Source organism: Ursus arctos, unplaced genomic scaffold (assembly GCF_023065955.2).
Source record: "Ursus arctos isolate Adak ecotype North America unplaced genomic scaffold, UrsArc2.0 scaffold_11, whole genome shotgun sequence".
Classification (NCBI taxonomy): Eukaryota; Metazoa; Chordata; class Mammalia; order Carnivora; family Ursidae; genus Ursus; species Ursus arctos.
In genome coordinates this window covers 34259997-34285510 of record NW_026622775.1, presented here as the reverse complement: position 1 = coordinate 34285510, position 25514 = coordinate 34259997, and the positions used below count along the sequence as shown (strand labels likewise).

At 35.8% G+C, this 25514-nt stretch overlaps 1 protein-coding gene across 3 annotated transcripts in view; it reads left to right on the top strand.

Annotated features, from left to right (window-relative positions):
* Nucleotides 1-25514, top strand: part of ANAPC10 (anaphase promoting complex subunit 10) — a 104982-nt gene that overhangs the window by 37599 nt on the left and 41869 nt on the right. The window contains exons 4-5 of one of the 3 annotated variants that reach the window (XM_057310100.1): nucleotides 6981-7101; nucleotides 20195-20539. In XM_057310100.1, the coding sequence (XP_057166083.1) occupies nucleotides 6981-7101; nucleotides 20195-20236 (163 nt within the window). In that variant the 3' untranslated portion in view covers nucleotides 20237-20539. Of the gene's footprint in view, nucleotides 1-6980; nucleotides 7102-7997; nucleotides 8702-20194; nucleotides 20540-25514 lie in introns of those variants that run through there. The other 2 variants (XM_057310102.1, XM_026499418.4) reach the window with 2 other exon arrangements.

Genomic DNA, 25514 nt, shown 5'->3' with positions numbered 1-25514 from the left:
TTCTCTGTATATAATGTGTCTCCTCATCCCCCCCTGCTGCTTTTAAGATTTTTTTCTTTATCACTATTCTTTTTAAAGCAGTGTAATTATGACTTATTCTAATGTGGATTTCTTTGTATTTATCCTTCTTGTAGTTCATTGACCTTCATGAATCTGTGGGTACTTTTCATTGAATTTGGAAAAATTTTGGCTATAATTCTTTAAAATCATTTCTATCTAACTCCCCTTTTTCCTAGGACTCCAATTACATGTTAGTCTGCTTTATACGGCCTCACAAATCACTGATATTCTATTTATTTTAATGGGATGAGAGCTTTTTGTTTTCTATGGCTAATTTTGGAGAGTTTCTGTAGTTATATCATTATGTCCACAGTCTTCTGCAATGTTTAAACTGCTGTTAATTCCATCCAGTGAATTTTTTATTTTAGATTTTTTATGTCTACAAATTCCATTTTTTAAAATATTTTTCATCTCTCCTATTGTGCTCATGTTTTCTTTTAATTCTTTGAGCATCTTTATGACAGACTGTATTTTCCAGTATGTTCACATTCTTTTCTTTTTTTAAAAAAAGATTCTATTTATTTGAAAGAGAGAGAGAGAGAGTGTGTGAAAGCACCAGAGAGACCATGAGTGGGGGGGGGGGCAGAGGGAGAGGGAGAAGCAGACTCCCCACTAGCAGGGAGCCCGATGCGGGGCTCGATTCCAGGACCCCGGGACCATAATCTGAGCCAGAGACAGATGCTTAACCGACTGAGCCATGCAGGTGCCCCACAACATTATTTTCAATTGCACATGCCGTTCTCCAACTTTGCTACTGCCTAATCGAGATGGCATCTATGTCTCCTCACTTGAAACTGGTCAGGCCCTTGTGGATCTGTTGCCTGAGAATATGGATGTTATGACACTGTTATTTCTAAGCCTGGGTCATAAAAAGTGTACAACTTCTACCTTGTTTTCTCTCTTTTATGTGATTCTCTCCGTGATACCCACCTACCATGCTGTGAGAAAACCCGCATCAAATGGAGAAACCCATGAGGAAATGAACCAAAGGCCAAAGCCTTAGCTAATAAGCTCCCAGCCAATAACCAGCACCAGCTTTCCAACCATATTAATGAGCTGTCTTGGAAGCAGATCCTTTAGATCTCCAGTCAAGTTGCCACACCTAATGCTGTGTAGAACTTCCCTCTGAGCCTTGCCCAAATTCCAGATTCATAAATAAAATAATGATTATTTTTTTAAGCTACAGGTTTTGAATGGTTTGCTATAAACCTGTAGGTATTTATATTTTCTCTTTTAATTCCTTATCTTTCAATTCTGTCTTCTTTGTCTTTTCCATATTTTTATTGACTGATTTTTTTCCTCATTGTGGGTCACATTTTTCTGATTCTTTGTAGTAATTTTTGATTGGATGCTGGATTTAGTAAATTTTGTTGAGTGCTATGTAGCGTTTTGTTTTAAAAGAGGATTGGACTTTGTTCTGGCAAGGCAGTTAAGTTATTTAAGAATCAACTTGATCTTTTTGAAGGTTCATCTCTTTACAGTGGGACTAGAGTACCTTTTACTCTTGGGTGGGGTTCAGCAAACTTTTTTTGTAATTAGATAGTAAATATTTTAGGCCTTGCAAACCATATTTTAGGCTGTTGCAGCTGTTCATATTTGTAGTGCAAAGCAGCTGTGCACAGCAGGTAAATGAATGGGTGCTTCTTTGTTTAAATAAAACTTTATTTACAGGAATAAGTGGTGGGCCACATTCGGCCTGTGAGCACTGTTTTGCTGATCCCTGCTCTTGGGCAGTAGTTCTTCAACTTTTTTGGTTTTTAGTACCACTTCAAACTTTTATCTAGGTCTCCAAAGATCTTTTGCTTATTTTTATATCGGTATTTACTGTATTAGAAATTATAGCTGAAGAATTTTAGAGTCTTTATTCATCTAAAATTGAATAATGATTAACCTATTATATGCTTGCATAAATAACATTTTTTTAATGAAAAATAACTGTCTCTTCCAAAACAAAAAATAGAATAATGTTATTGATTTGCTTTTTTGGTGTGAATGTCTTACATGTCTGGCTCAAGAGAGAACAGCTGGAGTCTCATATGTGCTTCTTCATTAAATCTTTTGCAACATCCCATTTCAGATAGCATTTGGAACACTCCACTGTGTACTCATAAGAGAATGATTCTGAAAAAGGCAAGTAACATCTTAGTATTATTAGAAAAATAGTTGTGACCTTGTTGATCCCCTGAAAGGGTCTTGAAGTCCTCCACAGGTCCCCAGACCACACTTATCTTGGGCAAGATTAGCCTCAAGTATGCTAAGCCCTGACCCTTCTGGGATCTCAACTGAATGTGCTAGATATTTGAGGAGGTATTTGTACTCTCCTCTTTGGTTGTTGGGAACTCCAGTGATTCCCTACCCTTTGTGACCTCTGGGAATTGTTTAGCTTACTGCTTCCCAGTGATTGTTCCTTTCCCAGCAACCGCTGTTCTTTGCTTGTCTTTGTAGAGTTTCACCCTATGCATGTGCAGGACACTCTGTGAGACTTCTGGAGTTTTTCCGCAGGACAGCTCCTTCCTCAGCTTAGGGAGACTGAAAGATTCTATTAGGCTGTGCTCTCCTTGCATTGCAGCCTACAGGTTGCCTTCGGTCGGAAAGCCCAGTTGTTCATAGGGCTCACCTCATGCATATGCATTCTCTCAGGATTCTTAGTGCTGCTTGTTGTTTAGTGTCTGCAGGTGGTGGTTTCGTATGTGTTGTCGGCATTGAGTGGTTTATGTGGGGGGAGGGGCGAGTCCTGTAGCAGTTATTTCTTTGTGTGCAGACATCCCTGACTGTTTTGGTTTTGTTTTTAACCATATCTGCAGAAACAATTACACAGAGGTCTTATATGTCCTATTAAAACATGATATTTGTTGTCTTGGCCTTCAGTAAAAACTTTCATTTTAGTGTTCTGTTCATATTGATGAAAAATAACTTTTACACAAAGGGGACATTTTCCACCATTGTATGAGGAACAAAGAAGAATGTAATCATTAATTATATATGTAAACCATTTGTTTGCCTTTTGTTTTAGGCAAGTACGTGGGCTCTTTATGTCTCAGTCTCTTAGTAATAATGCATCTAGCATGTTAACAGGAAATGATAAACAGAATATTATAACTTTTGTGTTTTAGTTTTAAGTCTTGTACCTCAGGAGTTAGTAGCTACTCTTATATGCGGTAGTCATACAGACACAGATTCAAATTCTGGCTCTGTGCTTTAGTAGATGTGTAAATGAGACTGTTCGCTTACCCTGAATCTGAGCCTCTGTTTTCTTGTCTGTAAAGTGGGCATGATAATGCTGTATTAAATAGGAATGAGAACTTCTGGTAACAGAGCTGCAGCTGCTGCTGCTACTGCTGCTGCTTCTTTTCCTTCTTTCTTTTTTCTTTTTCTTTTTTTGTTAATAGAGCTTCTAATAACAGTGCTTTAAACAAGGTAGAAATTTATTGTCTCTTTCTCTTCATATAAGAAGAACCTGGCAATTCAGGAGTGGTATGACAGCCCCACAGAGTATGTATTGTGGACCCAGATTCCTTCTCTTTCCATTCTACCATTCTTAGCTCAAGAGTTCTTTCCTCAACGTCACCTCATAATTCTATCCTCAGGGTCACCTTAGAATTCTACTAGAATTCTACCCAGCATGTCCATATCCCAGGCAGCAGGAAGGAGTAGGTGGGGAAGGCAAAAGGGGCATGTCTTCCTTTAAAGAAACTTTATAAAATATAGTCATTTGATTAAAATCTTACTGGCCATCACTTAGTCCTGTGATCATACCTAGCTTTAAGGGAAGCTGGGGAGTATAGTCTTTTAGCAGGATGCTATGAAGAAGGAAGGGAAAAGGGGCTGTTAGGTTGGCATCCAGGAGCATCTGTCACTACTGTCTTGTCTTGCAATTTCATGGGTTCCCAATGAACTGAGAAATTATCCAGCAGTCAGCAGGTGGAGACCAAAATATCACCCTTGTAAAACTGACAAAGCTGATTCTTGAGAGAAAGGGACTGACATCTGCAGTTAAGTGTGTTTCCTAATATTGAACCCTAGCATTAAACAGACTTGTCCATCCAGTCATGAAAGTGCTAGGCCAGGTAGAGCCTGCCCCTATTAAATTTGTGGTGTGAAGGAGCAAAGTCAATGTGCGTGTCCTGCCAGCAGCTCTTTCTCAGCAGAAGGGAAGGGTGGGTGAGGACTAGAGAGGCTGGGAGTGTTACTTATGTCATCAGAAATGGGGAAGTGTTACCCTTTCCCTTCTCCCTTCCTACATACTTTATCCTAAGAGTTTAGCATGATGCTTGCATTGACTAAGCATTCAGTATATGGTGATTATTATTATAATGATTAGAGCAATTTGAGTGGCCACCACAATGTCTCAGAATCTGTGCATTTAATCTTCCCACATGGGTTTCTGTTTGACACGTATCATGGTTTCTGTGCGATATTTATTTTTTAGTTCACCATGAGACAAAATTGATAAATAATTTTAAAAGGCTGTATAGGTACCTTTTAGGGTAACAGTTTTTAAACTTTTGGTGAGGTCACAGTTTCCTTTGCAAATGCAATGAAATTATGTAGATAGTATAAATTGTACATATGCTTTCTGGGAATACATGGATCTTAAGAACTTATGGCACATAAATTTAATGAACTACAGGTACCTCCACATTACTGTAAACTGGTATCAATGACTTGAATAAGTTAAGTACAATTAATTAATAGGAAGGTGAGAGTGGTTAAGATTATGTGAGGCAGACGGACAGACACATGTTTCAGCTCCAACTGCTCCCACCTATTAGCTTTTTTACCCTAAGCCAGTTACTATTAACCTGGGTGTTACTGTTTTTTTTTTTTTTTAATCAGTAAAATGAAGGTGATAATAACTTCTGTATCCAAGGTAGAGGAGTAAATGAAATAATACATAGAAAGCCTTAACTTCTGGGCCAGAATATTCACTTGCTCTTTTCTACTGTTGCTGTTGTTTTTATAGTCATTTTTGTTGTTACCCTTCTTTGCCTTTCTGACCTCACCCTGATTATCTTGCAGGTTCCAGTGACTAAGTTATCTTGAATATCATAACTTAAGTTGGAGATAAAATTATTCTGAGCAAACAGCTTGGTCCTTTAGATCTGTTTTTGTTAAAAAAGAAAAGCAAAAGTCCTCAAGAGTAATCTTCGTGATCTTTGATCTCTCCATAATAAGAAAGACCTTTCACAGCCTGCTTCTGGCTCATCAGGGAAAAGATCTTTTGTATGCCCTTAAGAATTTCTCCTTTTTCCCTTGCTTCCTCTCATGTCTCCTTCCTGGCCCACCAGAAAGAGAAAGATGTCAGTTTGATACCTCTGGCCTCTTCTGAAAACCTGGTAATGGTATTTATCCTGTCAGCAGTTCCTGGGTATTTAGTGTTTTACATCTTGATCTGTCTTTATTATTTGAGGGAAAGTCCTTAACTTTCCCCATTCCTTCCTGATGAATAGCTTGGGCTATAGAAGTTTGGTCCCCTTACTAAGAGCTACAGATCCCCTGCTGTTTTTATAGGTTGACTTTTGACACAGACTACTTCTGTTCAAGGAGCTCATTGTTATTAAGTTAGTGCCAGTTTATACCAGAACTTAACTTTTAAAGCACATTTAAATAGACTTCTTAATGGTTTTTTTGGTTGATGTTTGAAATTGTCTAGTGTTTTTTTTTTCCTAATGACCCAAATAGCACATGCTCGATGTAAAAAAATTATTCAGAAAATACATAAATCGTAAAGAAGAAAAGAAAGCTCTCCCATAGTTCTACGCCACCAAACTAGTCACTTTTACTTTTTTTATATGATTCTATCTCCATCTGTCTATACGTATGTATATAAATAAATATATATATATAAAACATGTATACCTATACGTATATATAGGTTTATATGCCTTTCAAGTTTTTTTTGTTTTCCCCAGAATGCAGTCCTTCTATATGTACTGTTTTGTGATCTGCTTTTTTCCCCTAACCTATGTATGTGTGTGGTTGTTTTAAATAGTTGTATAGGATTTCATAGAATGGATACAATTTACTTAGCTAATTCCCTATTTGAGATGGATTTAGGTTGCTTATGGTTTTTTAGTAATTTAACCCCAGGATGGTAAACATTTTTCTGCACCCATTTTTGAGTAGTTGTGTTATTTTTGTTTTCTTAATCCATTCTTAGAAGTTGAATTCATGGGTCAAAGGCTGTGTACCTCCTAACTGGTTATGAAAGTACCTTTTTCTAATCAAATTTGGGTATTATTGGTGTTTTTAATATTTTTCAGTGTGATAACAAAACTAATGTCTGAGTGTTTTAATTTCTGTTTCTTTGATTATTAGAGATTAAACGTTATTTTCATGTTTTTTGGCCACTTGCATTTTTTCTGAGATTAATTTTGTGTTATATAGTCTTGCTTCCTAAGACATGTATATTTTAAAAATGGCAGAATTTTATTTCTTGTTTTAAGAGATTATATTTTAAAATTATACTGTTATAAATGCTATGATATATATTTATATATTACAAAATTATATTACAAATGATTTTGTTTTTGCTGGACTTAATTTCTTACTTAGCTAGTTATTTTCAAGTATTAACATAGGAAATTAAGTAATTAACTAGTAAAGAAAACCAAGCTTGTTAGAATAATTTGTTTGTCTAAAATACAAATGAAGAGGACTGAAATTCTTAATGCTTATTTGCACTTTAAGGTACCTATTTTGGTTTAACTGTTTTTAATTTGCTCACATCTGGTTCTTGACCATGTTCTGGATAAGAGATGCCTATATAAATGTGTATCTGTATTTTTACTTGTTCATTTTCATCACTGCTAAAATGACAGGAATTGGAAATTGATGATTGAGGTAACCATGATCAGAAGATGCTTTGGATATAATCTTTCCACATGATAAGGAGCATGTTTTTATTTTATTGCTTTTAGAAGAAAAACAACAGTGAAGACATTATGTATTTATGCAGACTACAAATCTGATGAAAGCTATACTCCAAGCAAGATCTCAGTCAGAGTAGGAAATAATTTTCACAATCTTCAAGAAATTCGGGTATGTCTTTCAGATTTTAAAATATATGTTATCCTGTAACTCTTGCTCTTTGGAAAATAGTTACATTCGACTCTAGATTAGACAGATTAAGATGTTAATATATAAAAGGAAAATTATTAATATTTAAGAAAATATTTTTAATTTTTTATATTTAAAAATTTTTTGGAAATCTGATTGTCATCTTAGTTTTTTTCCAGTGTTTTATTATGGAAATTTTCAGACATACAGAAAAGCTGAATTGTATAGTGAACCCCAGTATACTTACCTCCTAGATTCTATAATGATTAATGTTTTGCTATATTTGCTTTATTATTATCTGTCCATCAATTCATCTAATTTTTATATGCATTTCAAAATAACTTCCAGATATTTGTACTTATCACCCCAAATACTTCAGCATAATATATGATAACTGGAGTTATGAATATTTGCTTCAGGTTCATTTTTTAAGGTACAATTTATATGCAGTTTCCACAAATCTTAAATATATTATTTGTGAGTTTTCACAAAGGCAAACATATATGTAACCCCAACTCCTATTAACATATAGAACATGTTCATTACCCCATAAAATTCCTTCATATCCCTTTCTAATCAATCTCCATCTCTATCGTACTCTCAGAGGTAAATATTGTTCTAATTTCGTTTGCTTATTCATTCATTCACTATACAGATCAGTTTTGCCTGTTCTAGCATGTCATATAAATGGAATCACAGATGATGTAACTTTTTGTAAGGCTTCTTTCACTCAGCCTAATTTTTTGACAATCCATCCTGTTGTTGCATGTAGCAGTACTTCATTTTTTTTATATTCCTGAGTTATACTGCATTGTTTAAATATACCCCGATTTATTTTTTATTTTTATTTTTAAAGATTTTATTTATTTATTTGACAGAGATAGAAACAGCCAGTGAGAGAGGGAACACAAGCAGGGGGAGTGGGAGAGGAAGAAGCAGGCTCATAGCGGAGGAGCCTGATGTGGGGCTCGATCCCAGAACGCTGGGATCACGCCCTGAGCCGAAGGCAGAAGCTTAACCGCTGAGCCACCCAGGCGCCCCTATACCCTGATTTATTTATCTGCTGTATAACTTTTTGAAGCTATTAGGATAATGCTTTCGTGACCTGTTATTAGTCCCCAAATATTTGCATTTCAGAGATACTTTCAATGAGTTTGAACTTTGTACTTGTAAAGTTCTGGCCCTTTGCATTTTTTCTTGTCAGAAAGTCATTGAGCTCAAATAATCATTAAGATCTTTTAAATTAGGTGATTCTGAGAGATCTGGGAAGCACCTGTGATTTTTTGAAAGACTTCCAGCCAATTTGTGGCCTGGACTCTTATTTGACTTAGTGTTTATAAGACCCTGTCTCTACATTTATATTTCTTCCCTCAGTTAGTAATAAAATGCTTAATAAGAATCACATATACTTTCATTATTTACTAATTAAATGCAGTGTTGTTCCCTTGTGAAATTTGTTTATATGTCGACAAATAAGAATAAGTAAGGACATTGTCACCCACAGGTATTTGGTTTTTTGTTTTGTTTTTTCATCCTCTGAGGTAAGTTTGCAACTTTTTAAGATGACCACCTGATCTTATTCCAGTTATCTTCCTTTACTCTTAAGGAATGATCGTATAAATTTTCTTGACAACTAATTTGCCTTTGAAAAATTGTCCTAAATAAGATACTCTTTTTTAATTTAAAAATATTTATTTTGTGTGACCATACTGGTTAATGTGTACTTTACATGCTTGAATAAATTCATAGTCAGTTCTTCATTTTCTTTGTAAGTTTCTTCATTTATCCGAGTGCTTTTTTCAGTCAGAATATTTTAGATTATTTTTATTATCATAATTACATTGGGCCTTTTGCTAGCCCTTTTAGTCATATGATACATTTAATCAGTGTTTAGTGCGTTAAGGACTTGAGATATACTTTGTTAAACATTTTGTATTTATCACATGATTGGGTTACTCATACTGAGCAGCCTTTTGGGAGCAGAGCTGGCTTGTTTTGGTTTAAAATTAAAGGTTTATCATATAATCCCTCAGGCAGGTTGAATTATGTGACACACCCAAAATAAAGTTTTGATCCAAGATGTGTGTGGCATATATTTGAAATGTCCACTAGATGTCACTATTGTCCTTTAATTGCTAGTCTCATAATCTAGTTGTTAGTAAGACCTTAAGTAGTGTTCGTTGTAACTCGTTTTTCTCAGAGTATATATATTCAAATATTCTTTGATGCATTCTGGAAAATGTGCATCTTCATACATGATTTCTTGGTTTATGTTTTAAATATGTATTTTGTATTCTTTTGTAAATTGGACAAACTTGAAATGATATTTGGACCACTGCAGAAATCTAGCTTTTGCTTCTATTATATCGTTTAAGTACCGAAACATTAGCCACATAGAATAAGGGCTCTTTTAGGTAGTCTCTTAATTTTATTCCAAGTGTGTTTATATTTCTGTGTAGTGACCACATACCCTCATGAGACCAGTAATACTAAATATTACCAGGTGATAATGTAAGTTGTTTTCCTGAAAATCTTAATGAACATACTGCTTTTCTGCCACAGTTCTCACTAAGGAACCATAATTTTTGGATTTTGCTTTAAAATATTAGTGCCACCTTTGCAGCTCATGATATAAAGTATACTTTATCTTTTAATTATACATCTTTATATGTAATTTACTGTTTACTTTTTTTCTAAGTTAAAGAAATAATCTGATATCATTTAATTTTTTAAGAGAAGATAAGTAGATCATGATTTTATTTTCTTTCATTACTACTACTACTACAGGATATAAATTGTTATTTTTTAAAAATCTTCTCTAACTCAGATACTAAGACAAGTGATTAAAATAGTGCTAACTTTTATGGGGTTTTTAGAGCCATCATTTCATTAGTTATAGGACTGATTTAACTGAGTGGAAAATCCAACTAAATCTTTTTATATTTTTCCATGGAGGGTTGCCCACAGGAGGGTGTAGTGTGTATTGGAGTGTTTAATAGGTTTTCCTTTTTTACTAGAAATTATGGATTTGTTTACTTGAAAACACTCTAAAAACCTATTTTCTGTCATTTTATTATTGATTTGAATTGGTAACTTTACAAAAATTTAGTTCCGGGCAAAAAAAGCTAATGGCTACCCTATCTATCAAAAAATTACTCTTTTTCTATCGTGTGTTTTCCTTCATTTCAGTTATAAAGCACACTATCTTGATCTTTGTAACCTCTGTTGAAAAATCTCTGAGATCGGGCCTTCCCTTTACTCTTCTAGAATGCATATTTCATATATGCATTTTCATGTATCTGAGGAGGGACTTACAATGGAAATAAAGTTTAGACTTTCTGCTTAATGGTTACAAGATACTCAAACTAGGTTTGGTCGAATAGAATGCTTTTGATGCCAAAACTTGTGCATAACTTCCTTGATAACATGATGAATTCATTTATGCCACTCATTCTACTTTTTTGTTTTTAAAATTGTCCACTCTACAGAAATTGGGAACCAGTGACCTAAGAACATTTCATGAGATGTTTGTGATTTATTGCTTCCACACAAACTGCTGCTGCTGCTGCTGCTGCTTCTTCTTCTTTTACACAAACTACTTGTATGTAGAAGGAGGACTTAGCATTTCAGCCTTTGTGGCATTATCTTCTCAAAACACTTCATCTCAGAGGTGTTACTTTTGTGCAGAAAGTCATGTTCATCATATTATTGAGGAAGTTATTCAATAGAAGGTTTCAAATAAAGATAAATGCTTTTAAAATTTTTATTTATCTATCTACCTATTTATTTATTCAGTTATATTTATTTTTTTCAAGTAAGCTCCATAGCCAATGTGAGGCTTGAACTCTCGACCCGGAGATTGAGAGTCCCAAGCTCTATGGACTGAGACAGCCAGGCGCTTTTAAAATTTTTAAATCATTTGCCTTTTAGCATTATGTTTTGGTTTAATGCTATTTTTTTCCTTTGCCCTCAAAAGGAAAAATATGTGCGAAGGAACTGTTTTGTCATTTAGAGTAAGAAACCAAAGAAGAGTCTATCTTAGATGTAACCATTTTAACATCATAGAAAACATCGCCAGCTAAAGTTCAAGAAAACTTAAAGTCCCTTTCAGTTTTCCAACTAGTTATTTATCTTTTTAAAAACTATTATAGAAATTTTTTTGCTTAAATATGAAACTAAGGTGATTTATTAGACAGAATGGCAGCTCTCAAAATTATTTCTATGTAGTTCTGTAAAAAACAACTTGTTAACTGAAGGTTAAACATATTTTCAGCATATGTGAAAGTTGTCCTTTGATTCATTGTTAGCATTTTGCTTCTAAAATTTGTGACCACAAAAGTATAGAATATTAATGGAGCGCAAGATTGTGCACTTACATGAATTTTAAGCTTTGTTTTTGTCTTCAGATAATAAGGCTGTTACTAAAAGTTGTTTTTTTTTTTTTTTTTAAGAGGAGGGTTGAAACAAGTCTTCAATGTTAAGAGAGCTGTAATGATATTTTTCTTTTCTTCTATGTGGGCGAGCCTTTTGGCTCTCCTCCTTATGTCTTGAATCAGTAGCATGGCTATGGGAGTCCATATTTGGTACTTTGACAAAAGTGGTTAAAAAGTCAGCTCTTCTGTTAGCATAACATTTACTATTATAATTTGAGTTCTGTTAATGTGTGTGGTAGAGTAAGAAGATGCAGACAGAGTCTCTGACTCTATCCATCGATCTTAAAATCTACTTATATTTACTTTCTGATGAGGGGTCTGTTTTAAACAACTTGATATAAAGTGGAATGATTTAGGCGGTACCTATAAACATAAATTGATTTGATAGGACAGTGTTTAATTTATTGAGCCTTTGGAAAAAAATAGTTTTTGCTGAATTTAGCTAGTTTAAAAGAAAATGTTTTTAAAAATTAGTTTTGTTTTTTTTTTTAAAGATTTTTATTTATTTTTTTGACAGAGATAGAGACAGCCAGCAAGAGAGGGAATACAGCAGGGGAGTGGGAGAGGAAGAAGCAGGCTCCTAGCGGAGGAGCCTGATGTGGGGCTCGATCCCATAACGCCGGGATCACGCCCTGAGCCGAAGGCAGACGTTTAACCGCTGTGCCACCCAGGCGCCCCTAAAAATTAGTTTTTATTTTATTTTTTATTTTTATTTTTTAAAGATTTTATTTATTTATTTGACAGAGAGAGAGACAGCCAGTGAGAGAGGGAACACAAGCAGGGAGAGTAGGAGTGGAAGAAGCAAGCTCCCAGCAGAGCAAGGAGCCCAATGTGGGGCTCGATCCCAGGACGCTGGGATTACACCCTGAGCTGAAGGCAGACGCTTAACGACTGAGCCACCCAGGCGCCCTTAAAAATTAGTTTTTATAACTGACCTTGAGACATCTTTGAAATGAGTGTAGAATATGTTGTTGTGATACACATTATTTTTAGGCCAGAAATGTTATCCTCTCTTATCCTAACATGCAATTTTAAAAAAGTTATTCATGATTATATACATTACTTATTTCCAAAATGGAGTTGAGATAACTATGCATTTGGGGTATATTTCCTTTTGACTCTAAAATGTTACACAGTAGAATATTATATATATATATTTTTAAAGATCTTATTTATTTATTTTGAGAGAGAGAGCGGGGGAGGGACAGAGGCAGAGTGAGAAAGAGAATCTCAAGCTGACGCCACACTGAGCATGGGGCCCCATGTGGGGCTCGATCTCCTGACCCTCAGATCATGACCAGAATGGAAACCAAGAGTGGGATGCTTAACTGACTGAGCCACCCAGGCACCCCTATATATATTTTTAAGAGACTGATATTGTTGTATCTCTTGTTTTTTTGTTTGACCACAAACAGACTGTAGAGGTGTAATCTGGCATTCCCATTACAAGACAGACTCATACTTTATTTAGTAGATATTTATTTATGGCCTGCTAAATGCCAGGCACGGTATTAGATACTGGGGATACAGTAAAGATAGTCATTGTTTCTGTCCTTAAACACTTCATAGTTTGGTGGAAAAGACAGGCAAATAAATAAAAAATTATAATAGAGTCTAGTAAATACAGATGGGGCTGTGGGAACGCAATGGAATAGTAGGAGCAATGTTTTAAAAGCTTTTTCTAAAAGAGGTGATGGTTCAAGTGAATCTTAAGGATAAACATAAAGCCTACTCAGGTGGGCGATCAAGTGGAGGCATTTTAGAGGGGCCACAGCATATATAAAAGTATAGAAACAGGAGAGCGTGGCATAACAGCAGAACTGCAAGTAATTTAGTACTTCTGGAAGCTGGGTAGGTATGGAGGAGTGGCAAAAAAGACTGCAGAAGTGTTTATTCATTCTACACATTTATTGTGATGTAATGGTAATATGGCCTCTGTACATACGGAGTTTACATTCATTCAGGGGACAAATGTATAATTGTTACAGTGAAAATACATAGGCAAGAATCAGATTGTGCTTACCGTCAGAGAGTTTACACTTTAAATGTGGGGTTGATAAAATTTAATCTTGGAAATGCTGGAGCTGGAGCAATGTGAAGACTGGGTTGGTGGTATCCAGGTGAAAATTATGAGGATTTAACCAAGGCTATGGGAATTGTATTCAAAAGAAAAGGATGTATTTGAAATAGAATCAACAGAGCTTGTGACTGATTGGTACCTAGGGTATACTGGGAGGGTGGGTGGGGTTCAAGTAGGTGGAAGAGGGCATGTAGAGTTCTTCTCCTGTTTGGCACCTGGTTGATTGTTGTATTAATCAGAAACCGAGTACACAGTTAGAGAACATTGGGAGTGGAGAGAAAGGTTACTAGAAAACTAATGAGATTAGTTTTTGTCACTGATTTCTGGTATTTTTTCAGATGGAGGGTTTTTCAGGGTGTAGTCAGGTAATTGGATCTGAACCTGAGGAAAAAAGTCTAGGTTAGAGGTGTAGATTTGAGAATTATCAGTGTGTAAGGAGAAGCTTATGTGTGAGTTCTGATTCATTCAGGGAATGTGTATAGGAGAAAAGAAGAGTACCGGGGCTGGAACTATGGAAATGCCAGTATTCAAGGGCTGGGAAGAAAAAGATGATTCAATGAGCAAAAGCTGAGAGGAACTGCCAGTGACGAGAGGAAAATTGAGAGACAGTGTTGTCGCAGAAGCTGTGCACAGTTAGGAGGATCCAGTTAGACAGGGACGGAAAGCTTCCTGCCCCAGCCTGTGTTATATATTTTAATAGGCAATTTATTTAATGCATTTCTCTGCTAAGGCGGCTTCTGCAAGTAGTTTAATCACTCTTTGGAGCAATAGTTTCTACATTTATAGATTGGAGACTAGTGAAATTATTTAATAGCAGAAATTCAGCTTTTCCTACCCTAGTATTTGGGCCAAGTAAGAAGATTCTGAAGGGGATTCTTGTTTTGTTTCACAATGCTTTGAATGGGAAGGTTTTATACTGCGGGTGCATACTTAAACTTTGAAGATGAGGAGGTTTCTTTTCAGAGCATCGTGCTCTAGAGTCGCTTTTCTCAAGTGCTCTTTCGCAGCGGTTATGGAAGAACTGCACTGTTTCTTGTAGGCAGAGTGACAGCAGTAACAGCCGAGGGCAAAGAAAACAAAAAACAAAATTAAAAACCCTTAATTTAATTGTATGGCAGGATACAATAAATAAAAATAGGCACTTTACTTACGAAAATGAAAATGCCGTGGTTTCGGAGATACAGATTACCAACACCTTTTATATCAGGAGAGCCTACTGAGTGAGTATGGCCAGCTGAACAGGGCAGGGGGAGGCACCTGGCTGAGAACTTAGCAAGTGTCAAAAACAGCAGGCCTTTAATAGAAAGTTGTCAAATAAGTATACCAGCAGTCAGTCCCTACGCTTTCCACTGATCCATGCTTGTGTGGTTTGCTTCAAAAAAGATTATTTGGGCAAGTCTGATTCCTTCTCTCAAAAATTAAAAAAAAATTTTTAATTGTGATAAAAAACATATAAAATTTACCATCTTCACATTTTTAAGCGTATGGTTCAATAGTGTTAAGTGTAGTCACATTGTTGCACAACAGATATCCAAAATTTTTTTCATCTTGCAAAGCTGAAAATCTATATTTGTTAAACAGCTCCTCCTCGTTTTTCCTTCATCTTAGCCCCTGATAACCACCATTCTACTTTCTGTTCCTATGAATTTGGCTACTTTAGAAACTTCATATAAATGGGCTCATGGTATTTGTCTTATTGTGACTGGCTTATTTCACTTCGCACAGTGTCATCAAGGTTCACCCAGGCTGTAGCATATGACAGGATATCTTTCCTTTTTAAGGCTAAATGATATTCCACAGTATGTTCATCCGTCCATCTGCTGATGGACCTTCCACAAGAGGTGTGAATAATGCTGCTGTGAACATGAGTGTGCAAACATAAATATCTCTTTGAGACCCTGCTTTCGGTTGTTTGGGGTATATAAGAGAAGTGGGATTGCAGGATGAGATGATAGTTCTATTGTAATTTTTTGTCTCTCTCAGGACTATGACTCACAAGAAACAGGCAAGTTAGCACTGAGACCTGATACAGAGAGATAGTGATACGGAGAGGGTGGGAAGGTGAGGGACCATGTGCAATCTGAAGTTTTAAAGTTAGAAGAGTATATAGACTATGAGATGCGGGAGGAGGTAGGATGGTGTAGAATGATTGAGTGGATGCAGGGGCACAGTCAGATGGACCAGCAGAGAGAAAAGTAGAGTTGAACGAATGGCTGGTGTAGCCAGTGTTCTTCATTTGCTCACCTCTCTGGTACCTGGTTATTTACTTTCTCTGGGGTTCCCATGGGTGTATAAACTTTTTAGTAAGCCCCCTTTCCCTGGAGAAACTTTTGAATGCAACTTTCTTTATTCTTGGTGACTAAAAATGGCCCTGATTAGAACAGAAGGAGCTGCAGCAAATTTTGCTGGAAACTGTCTGCTGAAAAATTTTATCATAATTTTAAAGTGTATTTTAATTGAGGTCAGCCCACTCAGGACCTTCATTTTTTTTTCTCAGCTTCTTATTTTATGCATGGTGAATGAAGAATTGATAATCTCTAAAAATTAGAGGCAAGTAACAGATTTTTGATGGGATCAGTGCTGTGTTTGGAAGAGAAGATTCAGCACATGATTTAGATTGGGTTGACCATCACAGAACTGGTTTTTGAGGCCTCTTGTTCAGTGTTTCTTGTGTTGGTCACCTCTGCTATTTATTCAGCACTCCCAACACGCATGTCACTGTGCTAAGCGGTCACCACTTACTATTTCATTCTGTCTCCAAAGCTCAAGTGGTGATCAGATGTTGTTGCTATCCCTATTCAGGGAAAGTTCAGACTTAAGTTACATGGACCTTTTGCTATGTGGCTCACTCTAAACGTGAGAATGTTAGAGCTGAAAGAAACTTTAGAGGTAATCTATTTCATCAAAAACTTAGATGCTAAGCAGTCAGGCAGGTAATGGAACAGCACGATTCTATGCCTTTTTGCAGAGGGGGCAGCTTCTATGCAGTTTCAGCCTTCATTGCCACATGGGAATGTAGGCCCAGTGTTGTCAATCTTAAAATTTTTAAAGAGAAAGTGGAAATCTGGATTTGAGGGTGAAATTTCCCAGTTTTTGAAATATACTGTGCAAACAAGGAGGTCCACAGGCTGGTTGTGGCTAAAGGACCAGCAGTTAGCAACTTCTAATGAAGTACAATCTCATTATTTTACAAATGAGACAACAGAGGTGGAGTGGACTGCCCGATGTTACACAGCAGGTTGGTGGTATAGCTGGGAATCAACATGCAATACATATTTCTTCCATTTTTTCCTTCAAATCACATTAGATTATAAGTTACCATAGTATTTCCTTAAATTTTTCAGAATAATTGAAGCGTGGAGCCGAGGAAATGAGAAATGAGCTAGTGACAGGAGGTAGATTGACTATAGAATTTTGAAATATATTTAAAAATTATTTACTTCCTTAATATATTCTATTGAAAATTGATACTGTAATGCTAATGCTTTTGGCATAAACATTAACAAATATTTGCTTTTCTTTCTGTTGATTGCTTTTGCTTAATGATTTTATAAAGAGCTTTAAACAGTGTAATTTGGAGCATAAAATTTCTAAGGAAAAAGAAAAAAAAAATCTCCAAGCCTCTGAATAAAAGAGTGAGAATATTGGAGTGGAAACTGTGGGAATATAAGCCAATTTATTCTTTCTTCTCTGGCCATTTTACCTTCATAAGGAAGTTAAGAAAAATCATCATACTAGGGTTTGCAGGTTTGGGGGTGGGGTGGGTGGGTTTTCCTCTTGTTTTTTCAATTACAGTTGATGGTAGAAAACAAACAGTAGCTCAGCAATCTCAGCAACATTTTCAGAACAAATCGTCTTCTTTGTAATTAGCTTAGAATGATAATTAGCTAATTGAATGGTCCACAGCTAGTCTTGATCTTTGGTGCTTAATTAAGTAGGACAGAGGCACTAGGCAGAGGAGATCCCCAAGGAACTCTGATGAGAAAAGATCTAGATTCAGACTAAGTGGTACTGTAACTTTAAGGCAATAGTAGGGAAAATTGTCCAGATAATATGTTAGCTCAATTTTTATTGAGCCTGAAGCCTTTTATCTCATTCCAAATTAATATGGTGTTTACTAAGTAGCTGTGTAAATTTTCTGTTACTTATTTTTGATAATGAAGAGTGTAAGTTCTTGCTCTGGGGGTGCCTGGGTGACACAGTTGGTTAGGGGTCCAACTTGCTTTCTGCTTGGGTCATGGTCCCGGGGTCATGAGATTGAGCCCCACATTAGGCTCTGTGCTCAGTGGGGAGTCTTGCTTGAGATTTTCTCTCTCCCTCTCCTCCTCCCTGCTGTGTGTGCTTTCTCTCTCTCTCTCCAAATAAATAAATAAAGAAATTAAAATAAGTTCCTGCTCTGGTCCTGTATATCCCATAGGTTCCCATTCTTTGACACCAAATAAATAAAATTATCACACGGTGACGGATACCTCAAGTTGAAAATACATAATGCCAAGAGAATGAGAAGACAAGCTACAGACTGGGAGAAAATATTTGCAAAAGACACATCTGATAAAAAGGCTGTTATCCAAAACATACAAGATACTTTAAAAACTCAACAATAAGAAAGCAAACAAGAGGCCAAAGACCTTAATAGACGCCTCACTAAAAATTTGCAGATGGCAAATAAGCATATGAAAATATGCTTCAACATCATGTCTTCAGGGAAATGCAAATTAAAACGAGGTACCACTACAAACCTATTAGAATGGCCCAAATCTGGAACACTTAGAGTGCCCAGTGCTGGCAAGGATGGGGAACAGCATGGGCTCTCCTTCATTGCTGGTAAGAATACAAAATGGTGCAGCCACTTTGGAAGACAGTTTGGTGGTTTCTTACGTGACTAACCATACCAGCCATATGACTCAGCAGTAGTGCTCCTTGGTATTTATTTAAAGGAGTTGAAAACTTATATCCACACAGAATCCTACACATGGATGTTTATAGAGCTTTACTAATTATTGCAAAAACTTGGAGGCAACCAGAATGTCCTTCAGTAAGTGAATAGATTAATAAACTGTGGTATATCCAGACAATGGAATGTTACTCAGTGCAAAAAAGAAATGATCTGGCAAGCCATGAAAAGACTTGGAGGAAGCTTAAAAGCATATTACTGAGTGAAAAAAACAATCTGAAAAGGCTGTTTGTATAATTCCAACTATGTGACATTCTGGAAAAGGCAAAACTATGGAGACAGTAGGAAGATTAGGAGTTGCTAAGAGTTGGGGGTGGTAAAAGGGATGAATAGGCAGAGCACAGAGGATTTTTAGGGCACTGAAAATACTCTATAGGATACTATAATGATGGATACATGTCATAATACATTTGTCCAAACTCATAGACTGCACAACACCAAGAGTGAACCCTAAAGTTGATAATGAGGGAGGCGCTGCCAGTGGTTGGGGGGGGGGGAGGAGGTGTATGAGAAATCTCTCAGTTTTGCTGTGTATCAAACTGGTCTAAAAATTGTCTTTTTCTAAAAAAAATTTAAAAAATTAAAAAAAAATAAAAATTATCTTTTTCTAAAAAAGAAAATATATAATATACTGTCCAGCTCCTTCCCCACCTCTCAGGGTAACAAGTTTTCATAGGATTTGACTGGCATGTTGAGCTCATCTGAAATAATTGTAACATACTGGCAACTTCTGTTTTCCCTACTCCTTCCCTAAGACTACATACTTATTGCAAAACAAATGAGATTTCATAATAATGAGTACCCTAATATTTTTTTCTATAGAAAAACATCTCCAATTTTATAGTAATCAATAAAATAATTATAACAAACGTATAGCCAGTTACTACTCAAATGCCATTTTAGTGTATTATGTATCTATTTTATCTGTATTTAGAAAGCAACTTTGAAAATAGACAAATTCTAATTCTGTAAAATGTTTAGACTAAATAGTGTTATTTTACTCTAATTTTATTTTATTTATTTTTTTAAAAGATTTTTATTTATTTATTTATTTGACAGAGAGAGAGAGAGCGCCAGCGAGAGAGGGAACACAAGCAGGGGGAGTGGGAGAAGAAGAAGCAGGCTCCCAGCAGAGCAGGGAGCCCGATACTGGCCTCAATACCAGGACCCTGGGATCACGCCCTGGGCCGAAGGCAGACGCTTAATGACTGAGCCACCCAGGCACCCCATATTTTACTCTAATTTTAAAAGAAGAATCCCTCTTAACATAATCTTATATTCTTTAACTTAACTGAATTTCAGTTTTGTATGAGTTAACCTAAGTATTCAGATTCAGTAAACTCCTCTGAAGTTGAGGAAAAGGTACTTTGATTATTTAGTAGTAGATAGTATGTTTAGAGTTTTTTTTTTTTTTTGCTTTTTCTCTCATTTCACTTAATTGTAGTGAATCTAGCCAATCAATATGTTATTTACATAGTTTGTCTCTTTTTATAATAGTCATATACAATAATAACTGGTCTTTGACTTATTCCTCTAATTGCCTTTTCTTTGAGATTCATGAGAAAAATGAATAGCCCTTTTATTTTTTATTTTTTATTTTTTTTAAAGGTTTTATTATTTGTCAGAGAGAGAGAGAGAAATCATGCATAAGCAAGGGGAGCCACAGGCAGAGGGAGAAGCAGACTCCCTGCTGAGCAAGAAGCCTGATGTGGGATTCAATCCCAGGACCATGGGATCATGACCTGAGCCAAAGGCAGATGCCTAACCGACTGAGCCACCCAGGCGTCCCATGAATAAAAAATATTGCATCTGTTTTCATTGTCCACTAAGTATTATACTCATTTTAGATATAATTGCTAAAACCTCAAAACTTAATCTGAAAGCTCTATTTTCCTGTGTTTTATGAATTACAGTTAAGAGGTGTTACACACAAAACTTGCGTAAGCAATGACTGTGATGCCAGTAGTCTTAAAAGCTTATTCTTAGATCTTCAGACTGTTTTTCCAAGAGTTGAATTTCCTATTTTTTTTCCTTTTTTTTTTTTAATTGGGAGCTGCTTGAAAGACATGCATGTTCTTTAGCTATTATAAATATTATATTTTGGCTACATTATTTTGTAAAATTTTTTTATAGAAGTTCTCTTCAGTGGTATTCCATAGGCCTACATTGAGACATATAGGAAATTATAAAATGTATTATTGTAATCCTTTTAGGAGTATTGTTGAGGATGTAGTCCACTATATCACAAAGTGGTCTTTTAATACAGATTCAGAGTAAAAATATCCTTCCAGTCTGGATTCAGGAAACAACAGCATGGTTGTTATAATACACACACATGTACATGCACGCATGCACACACACAGAGGTTCCTCTGCTCAAGACCTTTCAGCCTAGGGACTTTGGTAGATACGCAAAACCTACCTGTTGTGAGGGGGCCAGTGGCTGGGTGAGAGGAGTATGTGGCAACTCTCTTAGTCACCAATAGATGGTATTAGCAGTTGTTTCTGTAGTTAAAAATTTGCACATGTGATTAAATGGACAGAAGGGGAAATGAACCATGAGAGATTGTGGACTCTGGGAAACAAACTGAGGGCTTCAGAGGGGAGGGGGGTGGGGGATTGGGATAGGCTGGTGATGGGTAGTAAGGAGGGCACGTATTGCATGGCGCACTGGGTGTTATATGCAACTAAAGAATCATGGAACATTACATCAAAAACTAAGGGTATACTGTATGGTGACTAACATAACATAATAAAAAATTATTATAAAAAATAAATAAATGGATTTAATGATAGCTCTTTGGAAACTAATCTGTTTATAAGTAGAAGAGCCTCTGTACTACGTCAGAACCAATAATGATATCCACTTTGCTTTGACTGCTAAGAACCGTGGAGCCGAACTTGTGATCTACTTAATAATTGTATATATATTTTTGTGCAGTAATCTTATCCTTCTGTCATTTGTTTAGTAATTTTATGGAATATTTCTTTTTCTTTCTTTTTTTTTTAGTTTTTATTTAAATTCCAGTTAACATACAGTGTTGAATTCAACCCTTCCATATATCACCTGGTTCTCATCACAGCTAGTGCCCTCCTTGAATCTCCATCACCTATTTCACCCATCTCCCCACACACCTCCCCTCTGGTAACTGTCAGTTTGTTCTCTGTAGTTAAGGTCTGTTTCTTGCCTCTCTCGCTCTCTTTTTTTCCCCTTTGCTCATTTGTTTTGGTTCTTAAATTCCACATATGAGTGAACTCATGGTATCTGTCCTTTTCTGACTGACTTATTTCGCTTAGTATAATTCTCACTCCATCCATAGTAGTTGCAAATTGCAAGTTTCATTCCTTTTTTAAGGCTGAGTAATATTCTATTGCTTTATCCATTCATCAGTCGATGGACACTTGGGCTGTTTCCATAATTTGGCTATTGTAAATAATGCTGTTATGAATATCAGAGTTGCATGTATTCTTTTGAATTAGTATTTTTGTTTTCTTCGGTGAAATACCTAATAGTGCACTTGCTAGGTCATAGGGTACTTCTGTTTTTAACTTTTTTTTCCTTCTGTCAAGTAATACCATCTTTAGTTTTTAAGTTTTTATTTAAATTCCAGTTAGTTAACATGGAGTGTAATATTAGTTTCACACGTACATTTTAGGGATTCAATACTTCCATACATCACCTGGTGCTCATCACATATTTTTAACTTTTTGAAGAACCTCCATACTGTTTTCCAGAATGGCTGCACCAGTTTCCATTCCCATCAAGAGTGCAAGAAGGTTCCCCTTTCTCCACATCCTTGCCAACACCTGTTTCTTGTGTTGTTGATTGTAGTATGCCATATTTCTTATTAGCTGCCACAAATCTCTGATGGCTTCCACTAGTGTCTGTCTTGATCACCTTCGTGCCTAAGTACCTGGCCCATAGGTATTCAGTTAATATTTGTGCAATTTTTTTTTTTCTGGTCTATGCAGTGGCCCTTTTATTTACTTTAAAGATAGTGGAGGGACATTTGTTTTAGCTTTACTGAAGAAAAGGGCCCAAAGCAGATTAGTTTTTAAACTAATTCTACCCTAGCAGGCCCACTTTATGGTATAAGCATGTGATCTTAGAGATAATGACTAAAGGGAAAGTAATTTACCGGGGAGAATCCAGGAGACTCATAACTTACCTCTTATCATGGCCCAGATGTGATGAGCTCCGGTTAAGTATGATAAGGAAGCCCTTCAGGGAATGAGGACAAACTGAGGAATGAAAAGAAATCTCTGTCTGTCTTCACTCATCTACCTTAGTGTTTTAGGTAGCTGCTTCACAGTAAGATAATAAAAGGAGGAAAAAATCAAAATTTTTCTCAGCTAGTTTGTAAAATCTAGTTGTCAACATGTTAGCTTTATCTATCTAAAAATTTTACTATTTCTCTGAGGAAAATTAGTGAAAGGCATTGAGAAGGGTTCCTTGCTTTAAAATACTTATTTTCTATGAAGAGTTGCCTTGTGTTGAAAGAGAATTGTCTCAGGCAAATCTGGAATTCAAATTTGAAAATTTTCTATTGACTAAGATCTGGATTATCAGTGGCATGGAATTATCATGACTCACTGAACTCCATTTAACCTGAATTTGTAGTCATTTGAAACTTACTGCGATTCCCCCAGAGTCCTGTTGTACTCACCATCGAACGCAGAGTTCTCTAACCTTGGCTTACAGGGGCGAAAACCCAGTCTGTTTCATAATCTGCAATCTGGGTTTTAAATATTGTATTCAAAGTGGGACAGAAGGATGAGACCTAAGCCAGAGGAAGTAACATGTTTCTAGATTGTCTTTGCCACATGCTGCTTTGATCACAGGTTTTGTAGTTAGATCAGAGTTGCAGTCTTGGTACTATAACTTCTTTATTTTGTGATATAAGGCAGTTTCTCTGTTCTTTCTGAGCCTCTCTTTACTTTAAATAAGGAGAATCACAGTACCTGTTTTATTTGGGTGGTTGTGAAGATAAAATGAGATTAGGCTGTGTAAAAACATCTGCAACATATACCAAACACATAGGAGGTTTCTCCATCAATATAAATTTATATCCTTCCATATGTCTTTTTTCTTTAGTTTTGTAATGGCTGCTTGCTTTATCCTTACTCATTCATGACTGCACAAGGTTGAAAAGTGCTAGATAAATGTGTCTTCTCTTTATTAAGGCATGCTCCTAGGAATAGAGTAGATAGGTTGTCTTGGATTCAGTTCCTTACTGCCAGACCTAAGTGTGAAATTTTCTTTTTTAATCAGTGGTGATATTTTGCATTTCAGTATCAGTTGTCTAGAGTTGGACAGAACATATATCCCATGCAGGTTTTCTAGTTTTTGTTTTTTATTCTAATGAAATTTTCCATTGGCAGTGGATTAAATATTACAGATTCAATTCTTTGAAACTACAGCATCAGTAGCATTAGTATTATGTGGCTTTTAAAAGGGAATACATAGTTTAGCAATTTTAATTTTTCTGATATGATCCAGTTAATAGCATAAAATCTGTTGGATCACATGTTGATCCATTGTGTCAATATACTAGAACTTTCTTTACAAATTAAGGCAGTAGTTTGCTAACTTGGATACATCCTCTGATTTTGTACTCTATTATTGAAATTTTTTGTGCTTATGGGATTTATTTTTATTTGATTTCTTTAAAAAGTAAGCAAAACTGACTTAATATTGATGACTCTGAATTCTTCTCAGCCCTTATACTTTCTTTGCAGAATATATTCTTTTAAACTAATACAATATTTATAGTAATAAATTTATAGAGTAGGGGGATAAATGGACATTTTAAAAATGTCATTTATGCACATCTTAACTGTCATTTTTAGTCAAGCCAATATTTTCATAAAAACTCTGTTTATCCTAATTGCACAAATATTTTTACAAATATTTCCACTAAGCAGTGAATGAAGCCCTGAAAGTCACTCTAGCCAATCTGAAGGCTCCCATAGCAGGGAAGTTGAGAGTAGTAATTGAATTTTGGGAATGCACACAGGCTTGCTCCTGTTAATAGGCATTTGCTTTTAGGGCAGTTTGCCCTAATGATTGAACAAATTGTTTTTGTTTGAAATTCGTAAAGCAAGATCACAAAACAATTTTTGCTAGAATATGTTAAGTGGGCTTCTTACTTGATCAGATAGTTTTAAAGAACATTACTGTATGAAAAAGTTATTCAATGTATTTTAAAAATCCTTCTTTGCAAAGAAATTTGATACCTTGATACCTGCAGTATTAAGGCAGCTTTTCACTTCTTTGTGGCCTGGCATAACACACGATACCTCTGGCTTAGAAATCAGAAGTATTAGGTGTGGCAGTTTGGATGACTTTCTGTGTGTATATGTGGGCCTGTGTGTTCTACAGGCCTGTGTGTGAAAGATCGCATGTACATTCATCTATGTGAGAGTGCATTTGGGTTGGAAATGATATGAAAAAAATAAATATTGTCTTACCATTAATAAAACTTTAGTGTTGATATGATTATATGGATATCAAAACACATTCATTCATTCATTCATTCATCTCTTTCTCGTTGATCAGTAACAATTGGATATCATTCTTTTATACAGTGTTTTTGAAGCTTGGCAGTATAGGTGATACTGGGAATGACTGGGTATTATCTCATAGTTTTTAGGCCAAGTGATGTTGAAAGACACAATTTGGCAAACTAGACAGATCTAGTTTTACATCTCGTATTTTTGCCACTTACTAGCTCTGTGAAACTTGGGAACATATTTAACCCCTCTGAAACCTCAGGTTCCTCATACATAGACTAGGGATAACAGTGCCCTTTTCATTGGATTCCTGAGATGATTAAGATAAAGTTTGCATAGTATTTGTTCATATTGCCTGCCACATAGTAAACACTCACATAGCGTAAACCCTCCTCTTTTGTGTTTTAAAAATTAAG